Raw genomic sequence first — 15,673 nt, forward strand, 5'->3', positions numbered from 1 at the left:
TTCTGCAATGTAAATCAGTGCAGTTATAGAGAAACTGCAATAAATATCTTTTTAAGACTGCCTCCAGTGGTTGTCAGACAGCCACTAGTGTCACTTCTGGCATCCTCAGGAACTCTTAGTCTCTTTTATGACGGTGTACCTCCTTATGGTCCGCATGGGAGCATCCAGCGTCTGTGAAATCCCCATAGGAAAGCATTGAAATGTACCTGCAAATTTTAGGCCAATATAGCCAAGCTGGGACAATAGTTGAATTGGAGTAACCATCCCACCCCATCCCCAAAAAGGAAAACGTTGACTTGTTTTAAATAATAATTGCCATTTCCAGTTTAAACAGTTTGTGTGATGTAAGATGATATGAACCCTATGTAAAAGATCTCCTGCTTCATTTAAAAAAAAATCTTTATAACCTGTGCTATTACAGTGTCATGGAGTGGATTTATCAATGTGGTCTAATGTACTAAAAGTGGTACGGTCACCATGGCAACAAGTGTTACCAGCAGGCATATTCCACTGGGGACATTTTACATTTTTTCATTACTTTTTAGAACAGAACACTTTGGTGACTATCCCCCTATGTTTCTGAAGTAGTAATACCCAGCCTGTTACCTGTGTGAGTAACTTAAAATGTATTACTTGCTGCAGGATTTCCACCTGAATCGAGTGGATTTAGAAGAATCACAAGCATTGGAAAGTAGCCCAGCAGGAGCTCGCCCCAAAAAGAAAAACAAGAAATCATATGACTTGACCGTTTCAGATAGATTTTGGCAGAAACACAAGGGCAGGTCAGTTATTATGTGATCCATTTTCTTTAAAGAGAACTCTATTTCACTTTATCTGCATTACTAATGTAAATTTATCCTATCAATTAAAGAGACAGTCCAGACTGGAGGCGACTTATTTTCTATTTATAATATACATTATTTATTTATTTTTTTAAAAATTACAAAATTGCATTAACTGTAATTAATAAAAAGTTCATTTTGACGTTCCGGCACATTTCCAAGCTCTGCAGTGACCTATCACCAAATCAAGACGTGATTCAGATCACTTAACATTTTATATCATTACTGAGCTTGTACTGTAAGTGCTTTATGGGTGTAGTAAGGGTTTCTAGGAGTTGTAGTTCATTTGTCATATTACTAGTGTAGAATCTCTCTGAATCCAAAGTGTCAGAGCATCTCTATGAGGAGATGCTGATTGTCCCGGATGGCATCAGGCCCTGCCCCACCTCATTGGCAATCTCAGCCAATCCAATGCTTTTCTATGGGAATGCACTGTGATTGGCTGAGATCCTCACTTCTGATGATGTCAGCCAATCAAGGGCACAGCCAGCACAAGCAGACTGAAATAAAGGTAAGAATTCACTATATTGAGGGTAGTTCTGCGGTCATCCAAGCTGCAAACCACGCTGACTGCAAGCAAGGCCTGACTGGTGTAGTGGCAGGGAGAGGCGGCCGATCTCCTGGCCCGACGTGCACAGACCTACAATATGATGAAGCTAAAGCCCCGCTACCCCCCCTATCGACGGGCGGGGGTGATTCCGGTCCCCACTATGAGGGCTCCTTACATTCACAAAAGGCAAGCGACACTGCCAAGTCTCGAGGGCTTCCTGTGATGGAAGTATCCAAAATGGCGGAGAAAGCACTTTACAGGCCCTGTCCGGAGGGAGAATCTGGAACACTGGGAGAGCTGAATTGCCTCCGCGAAGACTTCTGGCAGGACCTGCTATGCAGATATCTCCAGCCGGCCTCACCAACATACTCACCTACACTGCGACTCCGAAGTCCCGGAAACCGACGTATGGCAGCAGTGCACGGGGTGGCCCGCCTCAAGAGGAGAAGGCCGTATATTTAGGGGGAGCCAGGTTGCTAGATACTGTTTCTTTAATTAAAAAAAAAAACAAAGCCATAAGAACCCTTCCTGCAATGCTTATTGTAACGTACACGTGGTGCCTAAGTGCCTGGAGTGTCTCTTCAATATTTATGTGGCCTTGTATATGAGACCGTTAAATGTTCTCGATATTTCCTAGTAGCATTTAGAGAACTTTCTGTGTTGTCATTTAATAATAATTTTCTTATTAATGAAATTGATTTGACTATCAAATGTTCATTACTTCATTTGAACCAATAAAAAGAAATTTAGCAAGCGTGCTTGCAAATAAAATGCTTCTTTCAAATCAAAGCATACCTTATGGTGATACATGCAAATAAGCTCCCCTTAGACTCTACAAGAACTTCTGTTTCATTACATCACTGTTTTATTTTACAAATGTCTTGGGTGCCAAAGTTGGTCTTAACTGTCCTAGAGAGTTTTTTTCCCCCAACTTTTTCTTTTGGAGACGGTTTAATCTTCCACTGTCTTTGCTGTAAACATTATATGATCTGTTTTTCACTCTCTCTTCAGTCCATTCCCCGAAGTAGCTGAGTCAGTGCAGCAAGAACTTGAATCTTACCGGACACAGGAGGATGAAGTGAAGCGCCTTAAAACTATTATGGTAAATAATTTTTTTTTTTTTAACGTTATGTTGCTAGCCACTTGCACGGCCGGTAATGTCTTTCAATAATTATTTGTTGTATCTATTGAGGGTTTAATTATAATTTAGGTGTTGCGTGCCCTAATTAGATACAAATGTTAGTACATTGCAGCACTCATTGTGTTTCTTACACATCCGAGCAGCTCTTCCCTACCCTCTCAATGACGTGGTCTGGGTGCAGTGGCTCTGTCCTTTTAACACTGCAATGTGAAATATTGTAGTTTTTTTTTTTAGAAACTGTAATGTTTACATTGCAGAATTAAATCCATCTCTTGTGGCTGTCTTCCTGACAGATACTAGAGACGCTTCCACTGCAGGGACGAGTATGCGCATAGGAAAGTATTGCATATAATATGGGGAAGCATGGATGCACACACTGTGCATTTGTGTCAAGTCCCCAGTGCTTCTCCATGAGGAGCATTTGGATTGGACCATCAGGAAGGAAGCCATGCCTCCTTGATGATGTCGCTGGAGGCGGAGAGGTGAACAGCACAGAGGGAGCTTCAGTGCTGGAAAAAGGCAAGTAAAACTTCAAAAATCACATTTGATTTTTATGGCACATGGGGGGGGGAGGGGGAGGGAGACTGCAGAGAGCTTGAGTTAGGGGAACTATATCAATGACAGGTTTGTATTCCTAAAACTGTAGTGTTCTTTTAAAGAAATATTCAAGTGTTAGAAATAAATACCCTTCTGTATCTCAAAAGTAATACTGTTTACTTACCTCTAATCCTGTGGATATTGATACTTTGGAGAGCGTTCAGAGAAGGGCTACTAAACTGGTTCATGCATTTCAGGATGAAACTTACCAGGAAAGGTTAAAGGAACTTAACATGTATAGCTTGGAGGAAAGACGAGACGGGGGGGATATGATAGAAACATTTAAATACATAAAGGGAATCAACACAATAAAGGAGGAGACTATATTTAAAAAAATAAAAACTACCACAGCAAGAGGACATAGTCTTAAATTAAAGGTTTAAAAATATCAGCAAGTATTACTTTACTGAGAGGGTAGTGGATGCATGGAATAGCCTTCCAGCTGAAGTGGTAGAGGTTAACACAGTAAAGGAGTTTAAGCATGCGTGGGATAGGCATAAGGCTATCCTAGCAATTCGAAAAGGCCAGGCATTAATGAGAGTATTTAGAAAATTGGGCAGACTAGATGGGCCGAATGGTTTTTATCTGCCGTCACATTCTATGTTTCTATGATATGATCTCTACTCTCAGGAGATCCACCTTCCTAACTGTCTGACAGCTGGTGGGGTCCAACTTTAGGCCATTTATAAAAGTGCCGATGTCTACAAAAACTGGCACCTGTAAAAGCAGAAGTGCTTTAGGGGTTTGGATGTTGTTCCAGTCAGTACCCATTGACTACTGGAAGGTGCTGATTTGGTTCCTTTGGTGATCATTGAACCACCTGTGTCGACGGTTGCTAGAAACTCTTAAAGTAAACTTCTGTTATAATATCATGTATTAATCTCAAGCTATATTCCCACAGTCTGTATGGCTTTTATTCCCCATATAAGAGAGGTTGACATATTCTTTTAATATTTTGTGCAATTCAAATTTAAGGCATCACTGAATGAACTGTCTGTGCATTCTCAGCGACTACACTAATCTTGTTTTTCGTAGGGTCTGGAAGGGGAGGATGAAGGTGCAATAAGCATGCTGTCAGATAACACTGCCAAGTTGACCTCTGCCGTTAGGTGCGTTATTTGATTGTAATTTGGGGAGGATGTATTCATACATCTGTGATTACTTCACACAGTCTTTCGATCCGGAATAATGTGTTGGTACTAGTATAAATAAGAGAGCTGCAAGAACCAGGGACAAAGACAAATGTGTACGTAGTAGCGTTGCAATGAGCAGAAGAAGACCCTTCAATGGGATTTGAGAAACAATTATCTACTTTGCTCCTGCAGCTGCCCCTCCAATTAACATCCAGTGCCACTACAATTTGGTTATCATTACTTTTAACTTGTCTGCACTGCTTTATGAGAAATTGTAAAAAATATTACTTTTAAGTTTCACACTAATATAACTTGTGGTTTTAATAGCTGGGGTGACCGCTTTTTGATCCAAAGAGAGATGTGACTGCCATTCTGGGGTCAAGAATACATTTATTTTTTATTTTTATTCTTTTACTAATTTGGTGCAAAATTAGAAAGCGCTACAAACTGGGTTTTTTGCCTTCTTTTGGATCAACAGCAAAAACAGATGTTAGAAAGGCTGAACTTGTGGACACGTGTCTCTTTTCAACCTATGTAACTATGTAGTTCAGTTTACAGAATTTAATTTGCATGTTCGCTTAGACATCTTTTGTTCCTGCAGCAAGCAATTCACATTTAAATTTGCTTAAAACATGTGGTTGAGTAGTGTTTGTCTTGGATGTTTACTGTATAATAAAAAAAAAAATTAAAAAAAAAAAAAAAATGTTGCTATATAGTCTAGTCTACAGCAGTTAATTTGGCTCTAAATCAACCTCCATCCACATTAGTGTATTAGTGAAACAAATTATTATAAGAGTGTAAATATAGCCTCCGTTGGCATAAACTACATATGCAGATATGATTAATATGCATAAACAAAAATTACTCCGTTCACAGTTTAATGAGAGAGAAACAGTCTTACACATTTGGACATTGCTAGTTAAAGTAACGCTTTTTTAGTGGACATGCCCCCAAAGAAAATATGCATGTAATTTGGTCTGCATGTTTCTTTGCAATCATTCCCCTTCTGGGCTTCTTGAGTCATTGTGATCCAAACTACTAGGAAGTAACAGGACAGGCTGTCTGACCACCAAGGAGGTGTAACAAGGTTAATTTCTAAAAGTATTGATTACTTTTGAAATTGGCACTTTTGTAAACTGTAGGAAAAAAAAATAGAACACACCCTTCACCCATACATGTGTTTGGAGTGTTACTTTAAATGTGCTTACGGATTTGGGACATTGACAGATGGGTGCACATTAAAACATGGTTCCCTGACGCAGTATATTTGTTCATCACGTTAGGATGTACCAGAAATTAGCACTGTTCTAGGAAATGCAGTCTACTAATTTTATCATTCATTTTATACATGACTTTTTTTTATTCTTATTTTTGGGAGTTTTATTTGTAAACTGTAGATACTGTCTATATAAGTCACATGCTTATTTTGTTGCACATGTGAATTTAATAAAAATGTTGGTTGCAGAAATTGTCCTGAGATTAAAATCCTGGGAATCCCAGACTATCCCGAGAGTAAGAGAGGGAATCCCGGACTATCCGAGAGTAAGAGAGGGAATCCCGGACTATCCGAGAGTAAGAGAGGGAATCCCGGACTATCCGAGAGTAAGTGAGGGAACCTCGGACTATCCGAGAGTAAGAGAGGGAATCTCGGACTATCCGAGAGGAGTAAGAGAGGGAATCTCGGACTATCCGAGAGGAGTAAGAGAGGGAATCCCAGACTATCCCAAGAGTAAAAGAGGGAATCCCAGACTATCCTGAGAGTAAAAGAGGGGATCTCGGACTATCCGAGAGTAAGAGAGGGGATCTCGGACTATCCGAGAGTAAGAGAGGGGATCTCGGACTATCCGAGAGTAAGAGAGGGGATCTCGGACTATCCGAGAGTAAGAGAGGGGATCTCGGACTATCCGAGAGTAAGAGAGGGGATCTCGGACTATCCGAGAGTAAGAGAGGGGATCTCGGACTATCCGAGAGTAAGAGAGGGGATCTCGGACTATCCGAGAGTAAGAGAGGGGATCTCGGACTATCCGAGAGTAAGAGAGGGGATCTCGGACTATCCGAGAGTAAGAGAGGGGATCTCGGACTATCCGAGAGTAAGAGAGGGGATCTCGGACTATCCGAGAGTAAGAGAGGGGATCTCGGACTATCCGAGAGTAAGAGAGGGGATCTCGGACTATCCGAGAGTAAGAGAGGGGATCTCGGACTATCCGAGAGTAAGAGAGGGGATCTCGGACTATCCGAGAGTAAGAGAGGGGATCTCGGACTATCCGAGAGTAAGAGAGGGGATCTCGGACTATCCGAGAGTAAGAGAGGGGATCTCGGACTATCCGAGAGTAAGAGAGGGGATCTCGGACTATCCGAGAGTAAGAGAGGGGATCTCGGACTATCCGAGAGTAAGAGAGGGGATCTCGGACTATCCGAGAGGAGTAAGAGAGGGGATCTCGGACTATCCGAGAGGAGTAAGAGAGGGGATCTCGGACTATCCGAGAGGAGTAAGAGAGGGGATCTCGGACTATCCGAGAGGAGTAAGAGAGGGGATCTCGGACTATCCGAGAGGAGTAAGAGAGGGGATCTCGGACTATCCGAGAGGAGTAAGAGAGGGGATCTCGGACTATCCGAGAGGAGTAAGAGAGGGGATCTCGGACTATCCGAGAGGAGTAAGAGAGGGGATCTCGGACTATCCGAGAGGAGTAAGAGAGGGGATCTCGGACTATCCGAGAGGAGTAAGAGAGGGGATCTCGGACTATCCGAGAGGAGTAAGAGAGGGGATCTCGGACTATCCGAGAGGAGTAAGAGAGGGGATCTCGGACTATCCGAGAGGAGTAAGAGAGGGGATCTCGGACTATCCGAGAGGAGTAAGAGAGGGGATCTCGGACTATCCGAGAGGAGTAAGAGAGGGGATCTCGGACTATCCGAGAGGAGTAAGAGAGGGGATCTCGGACTATCCGAGAGGAGTAAGAGAGGGGATCTCGGACTATCCGAGAGGAGTAAGAGAGGGGATCTCGGACTATCCGAGAGGAGTAAGAGAGGGGATCTCGGACTATCCGAGAGGAGTAAGAGAGGGGATCTCGGACTATCCGAGAGGAGTAAGAGAGGGGATCTCGGACTATCCGAGAGGAGTAAGAGAGGGGATCTCGGACTATCCGAGAGGAGTAAGAGAGGGGATCTCGGACTATCCGAGAGGAGTAAGAGAGGGGATCTCGGACTATCCGAGAGGAGTAAGAGAGGGGATCTCGGACTATCCGAGAGGAGTAAGAGAGGGGATCTCGGACTATCCGAGAGGAGTAAGAGAGGGGATCTCGGACTATCCGAGAGGAGTAAGAGATGGAATCTCGGACTATCCGAGAGGAGTAAGAGATGGAATCTCGGACCATCCGAGAGGAGTAAGAGAGGGAATCTCGGACCATCCGAGAGGAGTAAGAGATGGAATCTCGGACTATCCGAGAGGAGTAAGAGATGGAATCTCGGACCATCCGAGAGGAGTAAGAGAGGGAATCTCGGACCATCCGAGAGGAGTAAGAGAGGGAATCTCGGACCATCCGAGAGGAGTAAGAGAGGGAATCTCGGACCATCCGAGAGGAGTAAGAGAGGGAATCTCGGACCATCCGAGAGGAGTAAGAGAGGGAATCTCGGACCATCCGAGAGGAGTAAGAGAGGGAATCTCGGACCATCCGAGAGGAGTAAGAGAGGGAATCTCGGACCATCCGAGAGGAGTAAGAGAGGGAATCTCGGACCATCCGAGAGGAGTAAGAGAGGGAATCTCGGACCATCCGAGAGGAGTAAGAGAGGGAATCTCGGACCATCCGAGAGGAGTAAGAGAGGGAATCTCGGACCATCCGAGAGGAGTAAGAGAGGGAATCTCGGACCATCCGAGAGGAGTAAGAGAGGGAATCTCGGACCATCCGAGAGGAGTAAGAGAGGGAATCTCGGACCATCCGAGAGGAGTAAGAGAGGGAATCTCGGACCATCGTGAAAGCAAATGAACTAATGAAACCTAGAGAAATCTAAACCTCCTTTCTCTGACCCCTCAGCTCTCTTCCTGAACTCCTGGATAAGAAAAGAATCATAGACATGCACACCAACGTAGCCACTGCAGTGTTGGAACATATCAAAGTGAGTCATTTTTATTAAATGTGATTTATATTGTTACATCTGTCTGTCACCAAAGATAGCAATTTATTCAACTGTGAAACCCCACAATGCCACTGTATATGAGTACTTTTGTAATGACATTAAAGGATGTTGTTGAAGCAGGGTAAAATGTCTCCTTGCCTTGTTCAGTTAAAGCAATTTTTCGAATGGACATGCAACCTTGTGACCCCCGGGTGGCAGACACCCGTCATTTTAGGTCCACAATGTTATTTGTTTGATTACGTTGTAATTGGAAAGGGCTTGATGGATTATAACCGTTTTAAAAACCCTGATTTTAGTGAAATACATTTTTAGGTTGATTTGTTGTTTTTTTGGGAATGCATTTGTCAAACCCATTGAAGAGTTTCTATGGAAATTTTTATTCCAAATTGGGTATATTTGGAGATTTAATTTAATATTTTTTTAAAATTTATTTTGCAGTAAGAAAACCTGAAAAGCAATAAAACCTAAAAAAGCACACACCCCAAATATTTTATTTGAAAAGCCAATTGCTTAAATGAAACAACCAAGTGACTATTAAACACATCTTAAAATTATCTGGAATCTGGAATTAATTCTGGAAGGGCACAATCTGTAACACAGAGGAAGCTTCTAGTAAAATTGATGCATATAATGTAGTTTCCAAGTCCTTTCACAGTTAAATATAAAGTGGATCTATTGAACTATATTGTTTTTGGAGTTCTCATTTACAACATCTTTAATGCAGAGTAATGTGAGTTAGGTGTAATTACTAAACTGAATTCAACCTACCGTATTCACTGCATATCCTCTTCTGCCAATCTTTAGCAGGGTATTTTTTTTTGGTTTTGTTTTTTTAAGTTCTGATAGTTTTGATTATTTAAAAAAAACAAAAAAACCTTAAAGCTCTCAGAGACCTCATTGACTTCGGTGATCTCTAATTGACCGTGCACAAGCTGAGTCGTTGATGTAAAACATAATGCTAATGATAAGTAAAAATTTGAGTTGACATTTTTCATAAGGAAAATTAACAAAAGGAAAACTGACATATTGATGTGAATTAAAAATGTCCTGCACTAGTACCTAGAACATCTGATTGCTGCTTTGGAAGATACACTATTGAGATCATTAGTGTTAAATAGCATATTTTGTCAACCAGTGTTCTGATCTGTTAGTGTATCTGCCAGTTTCACAGTGGCATAGTTCCTCCATTACCCTTACGCTTTCAACTTTCTGTACCCAGTCCCTTATCGAGGGTGGATTTACCCTTTACCAAAAAAATAGGGATAAGCTGGTTAGCCACTCTCAACAAGTGTTTCACTAAGGAAGTTTTACATTTATGCAGAGATTACATAAAGGGAATCAACACAGCAAGGAGGAGACTATATTTGAAATAAGAAACTACCACAACAAGAGGACATAGTCTTAAATTAGCGGTGCAATGGTTTAAAAGTAATATCAGGAAGTATTACTTTACTGAGAGGGTAGTGGATGCATGGAATAGCCTTCCAGCTGAAGTGGTAGGGGTTAAGACAGTGAGGGAGTTTAAAGGACCACTATAGTGCCAGGAAAACAAACTCGTTTTCCGGGCACTATAGTATTAATAGGTCCCCCCCCCCCCCCCCCCCGCCGGGCTGAAGGGGTAGGAAGGGGTTAAACCGCTCACCTTTCTCCAGCGCCGGGCTCTCTTGGCGCTAGGGACTCTCCTCCTCCTTCGGACGTCATCGGCTGAATGCGAATGCGCGGCAAGAGCTGCACGCGCATTCTGTCAGTCCATTGGAAAGCATTCTCAATGCTTTCCTATGGACGCTGGCCTCTTCTCACAGTGAGAAGCACAGAAGCGCCTCTAGTGGCTGTCAATGAGACAGCCACTAGAGGCTGGCTTAACCCACATTTAAACATAGCAGTTTCTTTGAAACTGCTATGTTTACAGCAGGCAGGGTTAAACCTAGATGGACCTGGCACCCAGACCACTTCATTAAGCTGAAGTGGTTTGGGTGGCTATAGTGATCCTTTAAGCATGCGTGGGGTCGGCATAAGGCTATCCTAACTATAAGATAAGGCCTGGGACTAATGGAAAAGTATTTAGAAAATTGGGCAGACTAGATGGGCCGAATGGTTCTTATCTGCCGTCACATTCTATGTTTCTATGACTAGGACAATGATTACGATTGTGGGAGAGTAATGCCAATTTTATATGTGGCAGGCCATAGTTCTTAAACATGGACATTTACCAGGATTTACATATTATAACGTATCCCCTGTATTTAGCCAATATGGTTATGCCCTGGCTTCCTACCAATTACTATATAACATCTACCCATTTCTGTAACTGAACATAGTATGCAGAGGAGGAGAAACAGAAAAACATGTTTGTTTTTTTACTCCTCTTCCATTGCAGTGTGTGCCATGTTTGTGCCAGGATTTAACTGGATTTTGATGTCAGTTGCTAATTTTTAAAGACATCACATGGAAAACAACACAGGCTATAAATGAATTTCCATGTTCTTTTTAATGTTGTAATTTCCATAAAAGTGACAAATGACCTTTACAAATTATAAAGCCAGTGGAGCAAATGATAAAAAAAAAAAAAAAAGATTCTTCCACATTCTGTGTTCTGAAACCCCGGTTTGGACATATATATTCCTACTCTCTACATCCCATGTACACATTACATTAACTTTGTTCCTGGCAGTATTTGTGAATGCCATTTCCCTTGATGCTCCCTTTTCCTGATTATTCCATAAGAGATGTGCCCTTAGTATAAATTACTGGATTTATGTTTAACTGGGCTGGCCTATTTTTCCATCCTTTTAAGTTCCGTAGTGCTTGAGTGCCTTCTATAAATTAGCATACAGTCGCTGGAAACTGCGGTTTTAATCTGGGGTATTACCGCTTTGTTCTTTTCCTGGTTCTTCACATAAAATAATTTTATTTACAGGCATGCATGTTAAATGTAAGGCTCCAACTCGCTATTATAGTTTATGAGGAGTTAATTACATAATATTTTGACTTGGGTGCACTTATACAAACAATCATGCTTCTAAAGACACTGCAAATCGATGTTAAATCTGTTTTCATATTCTAAACCACATACAGACTTATATACTATAAACCATTTTTTTTCATGTGCCCAGATGTTTTAAGGGATCCGCCATCTGGTCGAAGGCTACGTTATTTCTGAACGCATTCTGGTTTTATTTTTTAGAATATACTGCAGATTTACTTGTTTGTAGAATCTTAATATGTTGTATTGCTTTCAGTAACCGTTATGAGAAACTGTAGTGCAGGAAAATAACTTTAAAGAGTTTTGATAATACTTCCTCTTAATTTCGCTTTATACAAAAGTGCTCGTTGAGAAGTTCAAACATCTGTGTAAATGTTATGGACGGTGCCTGTTTCAAGGGATGCTACGGGCACCAACACAACTTTAGCTCCATGAAGCCGTTTTGGTGATTGGATCATGCCCCTGCAGTCAGTTTTCTGCTATTTAGGAGTCAAATAACTTTTGTTTCTGTTTATACAGCACTAATCACATCTCCCCTCTATATGACATGCACAGCCTTCCTAAACACTTCCTGAAAAATAATTATGTTTAATCTAGAATGTATCTCCTGTTCTGTTAATAGCTTGCTATTTACTAAGGAGGAGATGAAAACTTCCAAAGCAAGTTAACCTCTGATTGAAAATTAAACTTTTTTTTTTCTTCATGCAGGCTGTGTCTCTCTCACTGGTAGGGGAGGTGTGGTTAGGGCTGCACAGACCGAAACAAGTGATTTAAAGGGCCCCCAAAAAGTCATCAAAATAAAACCATTCTTGAATGGTTTAACCCCTAAGATTAAGTTGTTTTTGTGCCTGGAGTGTCCCTTTTTAACTCCTAAGCGGCTGAGAATTGAGCAGGGAGACTGCAGAGGCATGATCTATACACCCAGACTGTTTCATTAAGCTAAAGTTGTTGTGATGCCTATAGAATCCCTTTAATAATTGTATTCGTCCTGTAAGTTTGCATTTTTAAAACAGTTAGTGCACAGCCATTCATTTATTTGAATGTGTGCAAATCTTGGTCACTGACCAGGATTTAAGTGGTTTTGATTTTGTTAGAACACTGAGATACCAATCAAAATGTGCTTGTTTCAAATTGATGAGCGACAGACAACTGTAATAGCTAAAGAATTTTTTTTTATTTTTTGGCCCTTACTTTGTTCTTAGCATAACTAATCAATCAGGGCTGTTGATACGCAGTCAGAAGCAATTTTGGGTTAGTGGCGTCCAAGTCAGAAGTACCATTAATTGAGGAGTAGTGTCAAAGGTTTTTTTGAACTGACTTCACAGACCTGCCAGTGCTGTGGAGTCAGAAGCAAGTTTGGGTTACTAGTGTCAGTCGGGGCTACCGTAATTTGAGGAATCCTAGTCGAAGGCTTTATGTTCCCACTCCACAACCCTGTTGGCAATAATGAATTGCCTTGGTTTATTGTTTTTTTGTTTTTTTTTAATAAATAGTAGTAGTAGTAGTAAGACCGGTTTAACTGCCATATCTTTTCTTCGCACGATAATATGGAGATAATTGGCTAAATTGAGGGTATATTTGTGAAGAGAAACATAGAGACCCGTAGATGACTTGGCTGAGAAAATTGAGTAGCTGTTTCAAGAAAAGGCATTCGAGAAATGTTTATGTAGAAATTAACATTTCTCATGGATTTTGATAGTCCTTGACTTGTTGAAGGGAGTCCTCTGATTAATCTGTTTTCAGCTTCATATTATTAATTGCACAGATTATTGCAATTATTGAGTCATTCGTCTTTTATCGGGTCAAACACTGTATTATTACGGTGTATGACTTAAGAAATAATCATCCATTAATGTTCACAGATTGCAAATGACCACGTATCTACTACGTTTAAGTTGAATACGTCTCCCTCTGACCGTGCCTTTTACAGAAGTGCTTTTTTCCAGAAGTTTGTCTTCATCTGTTGCCCACAATTTGTGATCTAATGTCCCTGCTACTCAAGATTGTTTTGCACCATCTTAAGGAAACTGGCCATCAATCAGCCCTTCTGGGGTATACTGGCAGCTCCTTGGCTCATGTACTGATTAGGTCAGTACTTGGAATACCAGTCTGTGTGTCTCTGAACACTCCGACAAGTTAGATGATTTCAACAAACAGACCCTGATTTTTTTGATTTTTTTCATTCACCCATCTTTGGCAGAGCTGTCTGTTTATCCACGTGAATCTTCTCCACCAGAAAAACAGAGGAATCAGCCAGGCCTTGTATTCAGGATGGGTTCTACTTTTTCAAAGTAGGTTTAGGTGGCAACGTCCAGGCTAGAAGATTGATGCTTCAAAACATGAATCTGGAGCTAATTAATCTTTCCTTCCCTAAATAAAAAGGTTTTAGTGTGAGTGTCTCTTAATTAAATGCGCATTGAGATTCCTACATTTTAAATAGACCCGTACCGGTTTACAAAGACAGAAAGGAACTGTGTGAGAAGTACCAGGTGTTATTTATTTAACGTTATCAGTGGAGACATGGTCCAGGAGACCGGAGAAAGGCCAGAACTAACAAAACCGAACCTTTAAACATTTTCAGCCTCATAGTGTTGTAGAGAAAATTCTCCACTGGTTAATAAAACAATAATAAAAAAAATGAAAAAAAAATTGTGCATGTTCTTTTTTCAGATTCCAGACATTTTGCAGATTGTTTACATTGTCTGGGATTGGTCCGCCAGAATTTAATCTAAGATAAAGTCACACGTTGAACAATGTCTACAGTGGCCATGTACCATCTCATTAATTTAATTTCACATAATAGATTGTTTTACAAAACCCTAGAGGTTCTGTGCACTTGTAAAAGGCTGTTGGTTTTCAAGATAACTGAGCTTTAATTTCCAGTAAGTCTAAAAAAATAAAAACCTTGCTGCTTCTCATCATAAGAAGTGCTATATGTTGATCTTGATGATCTCAGCCAAGCCAATGGATTCCTGTAGAAAAGCATTGGGAGGCTATTGCGCACCCACTGCATCCATCAGCATCTCTTCATAGAGTCAATGCATCTCTGTGGGGAGAGTTCAACGTCCCACGTTGAACGCTGCACTCAGTGCATCGCTGAAATCGGAAGCACCTCTAGTGGCCGTCTTATAGTGACTGCCACTAGAGGCGGGGTACAAGGTAGCATTTACATTGAAAAGCCTGCAGGGACAGGCTATAGACACCAGAACCAATACGTTAGGCTATAGTAGTTCTGGTGACCATAGTGTCCCTTTAAGGATATGCTAGTCTTGGTGATTTGATGTTTAATGCATGTATATAGTTTATTAAATACATATTATTGCATTGTAATATTTTGTGACACTTATAATGGATACAAAGTAAATCAAATCATTTTACTCCTTACAAATACATCCAGCATAATGAGGAGGGTCCTCTTTCAAGAATATGCATATTCTGTGCCCCCTCTGGCAGAAAAAAAGTGTTAAAGATATCTAGTCCTATTTGCTCTGTTTTAGATGCATGCAACTGAAGTTACTAATTGTATTTGGAAGACCAGAAATCATGTGTTAGTTATTAAGGCTTCTGCTTTCCTGTGTTCATTGCTGCTTTGTTTTTCTTTGTTACGAAGATTATTATTCTGCTTCTATTAAATGCTCTGTTAAGTGTTCCCAGCCAGACTGCCATCTGCATGCACGAAACCGGAACACACAAAGAGGGGATCCTGGCCACTTGTCAGTTCTTAATGAGCACCATTTATGGCCGATTAGCTGAAAGCAAGGAAGCTTGGAATCCTTTAATATTCTGTAGCCTTTCACGCCATGTCTTCTTTGGATTTTGTTAGATTGCGAGCCTGGCTGGTTCCAAGCAAGGTTGCATGATATTGTTTGTGGCCAGCATTGCTGTAATGTAGTCTGATTCTCTAATGTCCATAAGTTTCTCTCTGCACTATTGGAAATGTTCTATCACTTGTATGTCTGGATTGGTTCTTATTACATTGTCTAGATCAGTGGTTCTCAACCAAGTCCTCAAGACTGTCCAGATTCGCTTAGAATCCCCATTGGGATAGAACTGGGAATTTCTTGAATCCTGCAATGTTGGCGCTCCTTGAGAACCAGAGATGCCCAATCTTGCCCTTTGGGCTAATTTGCACTTTAATTTGCAGAATTTCTCGCCAGCCAACAGCAGGGGGTCAGATTTGTCCTATTCTACCTACTCTCTCCCTTGTATCACTACTAAAGTTTTTTTTATTTTTATTATTTTAATTCAAAGTCACCACTTAAAAACCAAGTATCAGGTTTCATTTTTGTAATATTT

General features: G+C 41.0%; 1 protein-coding gene across 1 annotated transcript in view; it reads left to right on the top strand.

The window, feature by feature from the left end:
• SCFD1 (sec1 family domain containing 1) overlaps nucleotides 1–15,673 on the top strand; it is a 78,571-nt gene that overhangs the window by 30,516 nt on the left and 32,382 nt on the right. Inside the window, exons 11-14 of the mRNA XM_063439197.1 lie at nucleotides 643–782; nucleotides 2,404–2,494; nucleotides 4,166–4,239; nucleotides 8,292–8,373. Coding sequence (XP_063295267.1) covers nucleotides 643–782; nucleotides 2,404–2,494; nucleotides 4,166–4,239; nucleotides 8,292–8,373 — 387 coding nt within the window. The remainder of the gene's footprint in view (nucleotides 1–642; nucleotides 783–2,403; nucleotides 2,495–4,165; nucleotides 4,240–8,291; nucleotides 8,374–15,673) is intronic.

The sequence above is a fragment of the Pelobates fuscus genome, chromosome 13 (genome assembly GCF_036172605.1).
Source record: "Pelobates fuscus isolate aPelFus1 chromosome 13, aPelFus1.pri, whole genome shotgun sequence".
Taxonomy (NCBI): Eukaryota; Metazoa; Chordata; class Amphibia; order Anura; family Pelobatidae; genus Pelobates; species Pelobates fuscus.